Source organism: Simochromis diagramma, unplaced genomic scaffold (genome assembly GCF_900408965.1).
Source record: "Simochromis diagramma unplaced genomic scaffold, fSimDia1.1 OVJJ01000564.1, whole genome shotgun sequence".
NCBI lineage: Eukaryota > Metazoa > Chordata > Actinopteri > Cichliformes > Cichlidae > Simochromis > Simochromis diagramma.
In genome coordinates, this window is record NW_024386886.1 from 242,183 (window position 1) to 251,135 (window position 8,953).

The following is an 8,953-nucleotide window of genomic DNA, read 5'->3' on the forward strand; positions in this document are numbered from 1 at the left end:
TCAGATAATTTCCCTTCCTTCCCTCCCCATCTCCAGCTGCCTCCCTCTTCCCGCTCCACCACAACCACCCACACATGTAGGGCCTTGGAGTAGGGGTATGTCACCAGGGTGCAGAGGAGGCTACCCCCCCTGTCCCCTTCTGGCTGCCTCTGCCTCAATTTTATCCCACAACTTAGACATTCACATTACTCACACTCTCATTACGCATACATATAGGATCTTGGGGGTGGGCACGATACACGGAGTCAGAATTACCATCAGGGTGTACACCCCACCCCTGGCGTCGTTGCCCACCTCTCAATTTTGAATACACATAGACATTGAGGGCTAGCAGGAGGGACTATGCGCTTACCTGCTGCTCTCTGGCAGGTAGCTCCATGCCCTCCTGGGTTTTAATTGCACCTTAGAACACACATGCATCAACACTACAATGAGCGGGTGGAGGGAGGTTTGGAGTCTTCTCTCACCCCCGTTCTCTGCGGCCTGCTGGAGCGGGGGGGCTAGGAGGAGGAGTTGGCCGTCCGACTGCGGTCTGGAGTGTGGGGCCTCCCTGCTGCTGCGGAGTCGGGGCGGTCTGCCTCTCCCCACTGCAGGGAAAAGGGTAACACCACCTGGGTCTGGGTGCAGTTCCCCCCTCCAGGGGCAAGGGTACCTAGACCCGGTTCGTAGAGTACGCTTGGGGAGTGTGACCGTGTGTACAGCGTCTCTTTATGTCTGTCGCCATGTTGGTTGAGTGTGGAGTAAGTGCATATGAGAGCATGAGGGTGGGAATGGATGTTTGTGTCTGTGTGTGCCTGTATGTCTGTGTCTATATGTCAGGTTGGGTATCAGACGCCACCTCTCTGGGGACATCTCAGGCCCTCCAAGGTTTGGAGGCCTATCTCCACCCACCACCACTTCCCCTGCCAGTGGCGGACTCCCTCAGGTGTCGGTGCGTTGGTGGTTCTTTGTGTCTGGGGGTGGGCGTCCGGGTACACACCGGCTCACTCCTTGGCGGCCGCATATCGGGGCCTGGAGCCTGGGGCTCGCTCGGGCCACTTCGGAGGTGGGGTGCCCCCGGCCTCTCGGCCTGGGGCTCGGTCACTCAGGCACAGCTGGCTGCCGGCGGAGCTCACGGGCGCGTCACTGCAACTCCCCCTGGCTTCTGCTCCGCGGCTGCTGAGTGAGCCCTCATCTGGGACTCTCCTCAGCTCTTACTGGGACAGTGGCGCGGCTGCCCCTCTGTTGGTCTTCCTTGGTCTCTTGTGTTCTGGGGGCCTCTGGATGTCTGGAGTTTTGATCTCCTCCATACCTGCTTCATGCCCTGGAGGACGGGGCTGTGGCTCCCCACACTCCCTAGCAGATCGTTACATGGAGAAACCTTTGGAATGCAAGCATGCTGATCCACACAGGTATGCACACAGGTGTACACACGGGTATTCACAGACGCGGACTACAGCTTTCTTGGCTGCTGCCTCAAAGCACATTGTGCGCTGTCTATCTTGCGTGCTGCTCAATATCGTTTATTATTTAGTATCTACTGATATCTACTGCTAGCTAGTTTATTGTGATGGTGCCGTTTTTTTTATTTATTATGTTGCTCTTTGTTGTTTGCTTTCTCTTCTGTTTTTTTTCTCCATACAGGTGACCCAGGAGTTTTGTTCTTTTTTTTTTTTTTTTTTTTTTTTTTTCTTTCTTCCCCCCCTTCTCACCGTCTCTTCTCCCATTTGGTTTTCTTTCTCTCCCTCTCTTTCTTTCATTCTTTCTCCCTGTCCTATCCTCCAGTCATGTCTGTCCCGTTTGTAGCAACTGAAAATAAAATAAATTCATAATTATAATAAAGGTCAATCAAATGGACCAATATGGCAAGGCCATGACGATCCACTTGGTAAAATAAATCCGCTTGGCATCTTTCTTGGCCTTAAGACAACAATTCTGATGGCTATAGATCCAAACGGGACACAAAAAAAAAAAAAAAAAAAAAAAAAAAAAAAAAAAAATTCTGGATTCAAACAATTTATTTCGTGCAACCACTTGTCATAAAAAAATTTAGTAAATTGAACAAAACATTTTTTTCAGTGTGGATGATGGGCTCCGCCAGGGCTGCCCTTTGTCTCCGGTTCTGTTCATAATTTTTATGGACAGGATTTCTAGGCCCAGCAAAGTGGCGGAGGGCTTTCGCTTTGGTGGCCTCAGAATCTCATCTCTGATTTTTGCGGATGATGTGGTTCTGTTGGCTTCATCGGGTGAGGGCCTCCAGCTCGCACTGGAACGGTTCGCAGCCATGTGTGATGAGTTCCTGCCTCAAGTGGAGGAGTTCAAGTATCTCGGGGTCTTGTTCGCGAGTGATGGGAGAAGGGAGCTGGAGATCGACAGACGGATTGGGGCAGCGGCTGCAGTGATGCGGACGCTGCACCGGTCCGTCGTGGTGAAGAGGGAGCTGAGTGTAAAAGCGAAGCTCTCAATTTACCGGTCGATCTACGTCCCTACCCTCACCTATGGCCACGAGCTGTGGGTAGTGACCGAAAGAACGAGATCGCGGATACAATCAGCGGAAATGGGCTTCCTCCGAAGGGTGTCTGGCCTCTGCCTTAGAGATAGGATGAGAGGTTCGGCCATCCGGGAGGGGCTCACAGTAGAGCCGCTGCTGTTCCGCATCGAAAGGATCCAGCTGAGGTGGTTCGGGCATCTGACAAGGATGCCTCCTGGGCGCCTCCTGGGTGAGGTGTTCCAGGCATGTCCCACCGGGAGGAGGCCCCGGGGCAGACCCAGGACACGCTGGAGAGATTATATCTCTTGGCTGGCCTGGGAACGCCTTGGTGTTCCCCCAGATAAGCTGGAGGAGGTGGCTGGGGAGAGGGAGGTCTGGGCCTCTTTGCTTAGGCTGCTGCCCCCGCGACCCGGCCTCGGATAAAGCGGATGAAGATGGATGGATGGATGTGTGGAAATTTGGGGAAATACATACAAAACTTCACTTCAACCATTGTGTGAAATTCAGAAAAAAGCAATCAGGATGATTACTGAAGCAGGATTTGGAGAGCACACTAACATTATGTTCTTGAAATTAAAGATTTTGAAGTTTATGTATCTTGTAAAATATGAAACTGCATAAATGATGTACAAAGTCAGATACAATATGTTACCAGTCTGAGCACATACGTGTGTGTATTTACATATATATTCGTATTTGTACATGTAAATGCAAGTATGTGTACTTGTATATATTGTTTTTTTCTGTATATGTCTGAAATAAAGATACAATAACAATAACAATACTGACTCCCCCCTAGGAATTACCTTTTTTCCCTGCTCTCCGTGAACTAGCCCCATAGATCCATAAAATCAAACACAGGTATGGTCAGGAACTATTTTTGCCCCAAAGCCATCTGTGAGCTAAACCATACCCACACACAACAAATATACCTACCAGGAGCCCCCACTATGACCTTCTATAGAATAATGTAAATATTGTCACACTCACCGAATAACTCCACGAATAAGTGCTTAAACTATTTATCTGACATCAGAGTGTATCATCATAAATACACAATACAGTATGTTACAGTATGTTAATTAAGGACACCAGACATGTAAAGAGGTATGTGCTTGGATAAATGACTGGTCTTGAATCACAGTTACACACTATGCAGACAGTTTAATGTTTAATTGATGAGACATAACAAAAGTATCAGTGTCCTCCAAATAACTAAAACAGGGAAAATGCTTTGCTGTTGTTTGAAAAGCCTCCACCAGCCTCTCACTCAACAGGGGCAGGTTAGAGATGCAGGATTTATTTCATTGAGGCCAATCTAGTACACCTGGACCTGTTTCCTTCACACCCTACTGGCCAAATAATTGGATGGGTCATATCAAGACAATATATATAAAAAGTTAGGTTTGTATAACTCTAACACTATGTGTGGATGCAATCTTTATGTTTAATATTTAGAACAGTTGTCACAGGTAAGGACAAAGAGCCAAATTCAGAGCTAAAAAAACAAAGATTGTCAGGGCTCTGTGTGCGGGCAGGCAGAGATGAGGATCCAAATGCAGGACTCGGAAAACGGAATGCAACTCAAAAACCTCAGCTTTATTGCTGGCAAGAAAACAAAACATGAAGTGAGGACTGAACACTGAGACCAAAAAACACACAGGCATAATCTGATGGTACGACGCGACACCGAGCATGGGAAAACACAGGGCTTATATACACAGGGTAGTAACGGGGGAATCGGCAACAGGAGGGAGACACAGCTGGGAGAGATCAGGGCTAACGAGACAGGGGGAACAAAGCTGCACACACTAACATAAGACAGACTTTCACAATAAAACAGGAAACATGAATCACAACTCAGAGACACGGACTCAACACAGAGAGACAGAAAATGACACATGGAACTGAACTATACATGAAACCACAATTCCTAAAACATGGATAATAGAAACATGAAACTCTAATAATAATAATAATAATAATAATAATAATAATAATCACAACCACAAGAGAACAAGAAAACAATCCATGATGCAAAATTGAACCAAAACATAATAAACTCAAAATACTGGGTCCAACGGACCCAGAACCGTGACAGTACCCCCCTCTAAGGGCTGGCTCCCGACAGCCCAAAACAAAAAAGCACAAAGCACCAGGCCAGGGTGGGCGGAGGGGGTCCAGGATGGAGGGACAGAGACCAAACAAAAAAACAAGGAGCACCAGAGTCCAAAAACGCAGGAAAGCACATCAAAAACAAAACGAAACCAGAGCTCAACAAGAGTCCACAAAAAGTTCAGGGGGCCGACCGTGAAGACGGCAACAACAGAGAAACACGTCGGGGGGGCGACCCGGAGGTTGCTGGCACAAGAGTCCATAAGTCAAACGGTCGGGCGGCCGACCAGGTGGGAGGCATAGGTGACAGAGCTGGTGTGGAGGCCGGCCGTGCGGAAAGCAACGGCGGCGGCGCAGGCAAAAACAATCAGGAGGCCGACTAGTTGGAAGGTAGTGGCGGCCACTGAGCAGGTCTGGAGGTCGGCCGCGATGCCAGCGGCGGCGACAAACTCTTTCCGGAGGCCGTCCCCGAAGGCCATGACGCCACCTTAGAGGCCCGGAAAACAGCCGGCAGAGGCGAGGCGGAACGGGTCGAGCTGGCTCTGACGGCGGCGTGGCAACCGCAGGACCAGACGAGGCAGGACCAGACGAGGATGAAGACACGGAGGCCGGACCAGGCGTGGATGAAGACACGGAGGCCGAACCAGGCGTGTATGAAGACACGGCTGCGGAACCTGACGGCAGCGGAACGGCTGCGGAACCTGATGCGAATGATGATGATGTAGAAGTCGCGGGGGATGATTCAGCAGATGACGGCTGAACAGACTTCCCCGGACCGTCAGCAGATGTGAGGATGTGCTGGGCGGGCTCCTCGGACCCACCAGCTAATTTGGCTTGAAGCTGGACGGGCGGCTCGGGCCCTCCAGCAGACGTGACAGGAGGCTGGACGGGCCCCTCGGGCCCTCCAGCTGACGACACTTGAGGCTGGACGGGCGACTCGGGCCCTCCAGCTGACGACACTTGAGGCTGGACGGGCGACTCGGGCCCTCCAGCTGATGAGGCAGGACGCTGGCTGGGTCCTCCTGAACCCCCAGCTAACGAAACTTGAGGCCGGCTGGGTTCACCCGAACCCCCAGCAGACGAAACCTGAGGCTGGACGGGCTCCTCGGGCCCTCCAGCAGACGAAACTTGAGGCTGGCTGGGTTCACCCGAACCCCCAGCAGACGAAACCTGAGGCTGGACGGGCAACTCGGGCCCTCCAGCTGACGAAACTTGAGGCTGGACGGGCTCCTCGGGCCCTCCAGCTGGAACAGATGCAGGACCAGAGGCAATAGGGACCCCTGACTGAGGGTGAAGATGAGTGACTGACTTAGCAGATGACAAAGCTAATGATTCCTCCACTAACTGCGCTACTGACTGGGCTATGGACTGTAACAAGGTTTGGAGAAAGTCTGATTGTGGTAGAGCCTGAGCTATGGGTAGCGGGGGTGAAGACTGAGCTATGGGTGACTGAACTTGAGATGAAAGTGATGGTGGTGGAGTTGGTGACTGAGCTACAGGTGGCTGCTTAGCAGGGGACACTGGATACTGTGTTACAGGTGGCTGATGAGCAGGAAACACTGGACACTGAGCTACAGGCGGCTGCTGAGCAGAAAATACTAGAGACTTAGCTGAAGGTGGCTGCTGAGCAGCTAACTGAGCTGAAGGTGGCTGCTGATCGGAAAACTGAGCTGAAGGTGTGGAAATGAAAACTGCACCAGTCCGTACTACAGGTGAGAATGGAAGTGTGGTAGGATGATGATGGTGAGGGTTGCATTTCTTCTTCAAGGATGGATCAAACGATTTGGCGATAAATCTTGGTAAAAACTGCCGATGACGTCGAGAACACCACGTGGTGAGGGCCTCCAGGAGGGTAGCTGAATCGTCCATTCCAGGACCGCCCATGCCAAACAGTTCGAAGGCTAGCCTCGCTCTTAGCGCTGTTATCATTTTCTTAAGTCCGTTTGTGTGCAGAAAACTGACGGTGGAGGCAGTGGACGACAAAAAATTATCAAAAAATACTACCTCCAGCTGCCTCTTGTAGGGGCTCGCAGCGTGGATTATCCTCTAACAGTAATCCCATAGGTGCGCGAGATTCTCTCCCTCAGAGGTGAAAAGTGAGTCCGCTGGATCCATACTGGTCGCGTCGTTCTGTCAGGGCTCTGTGTGCGGGCAGGCAGAGATGAGAATCCAAATGCTGGACTCGGAAAACGGAATGCAACTCAAAAACCTCAGCTTTATTGCTGGCAAGAAAACAAAACATGAAGTGAGGACTGAACACTGAGACCAAAAAACACACAGGCATAATCTGATGGTACGACGCGACACCGAGCATGGGAAAACACAGGGCTTATATACACAGGGTAGTAACGGGGGAATCGGCAACAGGAGGGAGACACAGCTGGGAGAGATCAGGGCTAACGAGACAGGGGGAACAAAGCTGCACACACTAACATAAGACAGACTTTCACAATAAAACAGGAAACATGAATCACAACTCAGAGACACTGACTCAACACAGAGAGACAGAAAATGACACATGGAACTGAACTATACATGAAACCACAATTCCTAAAACATGAATAATAGAAACATGAAACTCTAATAATAATAATCATCATCATCATCATCACAACCACAAGAGAACAAGAAAACAATCCATGATGCAAAATTAAACCAAAACATAATAAACTTAAAATACTGGGTCCAACAGACCCAGAACCGTGACAAAGATAAAGAAATCTCGCCCTTCAGGAGGACTAGCAGAGGGCAAAGCACAGTAGAGACAGTTTAGGTGGCCAGCTAGGAGTTAGACTAGTCGAGACATACCTCAGGGGCCCGCCCTATTGTTTCCTTGCCACTGAGAGTACACCTTGGATGAATCAGTGGAGAACAGCTGGCTTCTTTTCCTGGCTTTCTAGCTTTTATTTTTCTGGTTTACCTCTTGAGGCTGAGAGACTTTGCTTGGTAGTGCGGACATCTTGTTGTATTTCTTAGGCACCTGTGGCATCACATTTTTCTGCATTTCTGGTAGCTAGCTAACCTCCTCCTGTGATTCCTTGAACAAGGCCCCTAGTTGCCTTCCCCAAGGAGGGTACTGCTCCTTATGGCTGTTCATCTCATAGCCAAGTATCTTAAAAAGATCACTGGTTAGTCTCAGTGGTGGTGGTCACAGTGGGGATTGTCCATAATGCTGCACTCATATCTTCTAGTAGACTTTAACAGGGTACTTCACACAGTCTTGGCTATTGGCCACAGGGGGGTCCAGGTTTCCAGCTTCTCTTTCAGGTCAGCTACTCTTTCATTCAATGCAGCAGTTGTTCTTGGGCCTTGGTACCCCATCTTTGAGTGTGGGGACGATGACACCTCCCCATTGACATAACATCTTTGCTGTTCCTATTGCTGTAGCATATGTATTGTAACTCATCAGTCTGTAGTTGTGATAACAGCTGCTTCTTGTGGATGTTGGACCACTCAGCAGGATGTCCGGGGTGAGTGCTGATTGTGCTTTCTAGTGCTCGTAGGCAGGTGTCAGAGGTTAACAGAGAGACTGAGCCAGGGTTGGTTGTAGACCTGATCCACTGCAATGCAGGAGTACCTTCTCTTCCTAAACAAGAGAAGAATCTGGACACTGGTTTATTTTCGATAGGAATCATAATGAGATTTGAAAGGCAGCCTGACAGAAGGACACTGAGCTTTAACGCATACGGGACAGAGGCTGATTGGCTTGCAGAAGGCGAACAAGAAAATGATTGGACCAGAGTGATGACTACAGATTCGACAGTTTTGAGCGTCATCAGACTGGGAAGAGTTCCCACACTGAAGTCAGCCACACCTGCTGCTTTTCAGCTGCAACTGAGCCACTGTACAGATCGGGATTTGGAGTTTGACGATTCATGCCACAGACACGAGCAATGTGTGGGATTTTGGATAGATTTCCACAGGAGCCACAGTGTGGGGATTGTTACATAGTTATTCACTTTTGTTCACTGTAAATAAATTCACTGTCTCTTTTTGGAAAAGTCCTGCATTTGGGTCTGGCTCTTACCACAGACGTGACAATAACAGTTGCCTCCAGTTGCCTCTTGAAGGAAAGAATTGTGTAAATGGTTATGTTAAAATTACAGTTATTGATAGCAGGTGGCAACCCAAAGGTGTTTAAAACGAAGGCAGTTATTTAAAATATCAACAAAGTAGTGCAAGTGTCAGAAACTGCTGTTTCACCAATAGCCATTTGAGGCAAGTGAGACAATGTTTTAGACTCCCCATGTTAAAATCCCAAACTTTAAGAGAAGATACAATAAGATAACCTTTATTAGTTCCATACATGGGAAATGTGTTTTGTTACAGCTGAAAGTGGACAGTGCAAAGTTACTTAGCAAAAACTAG

General features: G+C 49.2%; 1 protein-coding gene across 1 annotated transcript; it reads right to left on the reverse strand.

The window, feature by feature from the left end:
* Positions 1–4,851: 4,851 nt before the first annotated feature.
* LOC120734732 (vegetative cell wall protein gp1-like) lies at positions 4,852–6,514 on the reverse strand. The gene is made up of 3 exons (XM_040033700.1): positions 5,798–6,514; positions 5,230–5,755; positions 4,852–5,072 (listed from the first exon to the last, which is right to left on the reverse strand). Exons 1-3 carry the CDS (start codon positions 6,512–6,514, stop codon positions 4,852–4,854), a joined length of 1,464 nt encoding a protein of 487 aa, XP_039889634.1.
* Positions 6,515–8,953: the final 2,439 nt, after the last annotated feature.

Excerpts from the sequence above, each read along its gene's own strand:
- LOC120734732 (XM_040033700.1), bottom strand. The coding sequence starts at position 6,514 with ATGATAACAGCGCTAAGAGCGAGGCTAGCCTTCGAACTGTTTGGCATG. Across the intron at positions 5,756-5,797 it reads AGGAGCCCGTCCAGCCTCAA|GTTTCGTCTGCTGGGGGTTC; the intron begins GTTTCGTCAGCT and ends GTCCAGCCTCAG. Across the intron at positions 5,073-5,229 it reads CGTGTCTTCATACACGCCTG|GTGGCGTCATGGCCTTCGGG; the intron begins GTTCGGCCTCCG and ends CGGGCCTCTAAG.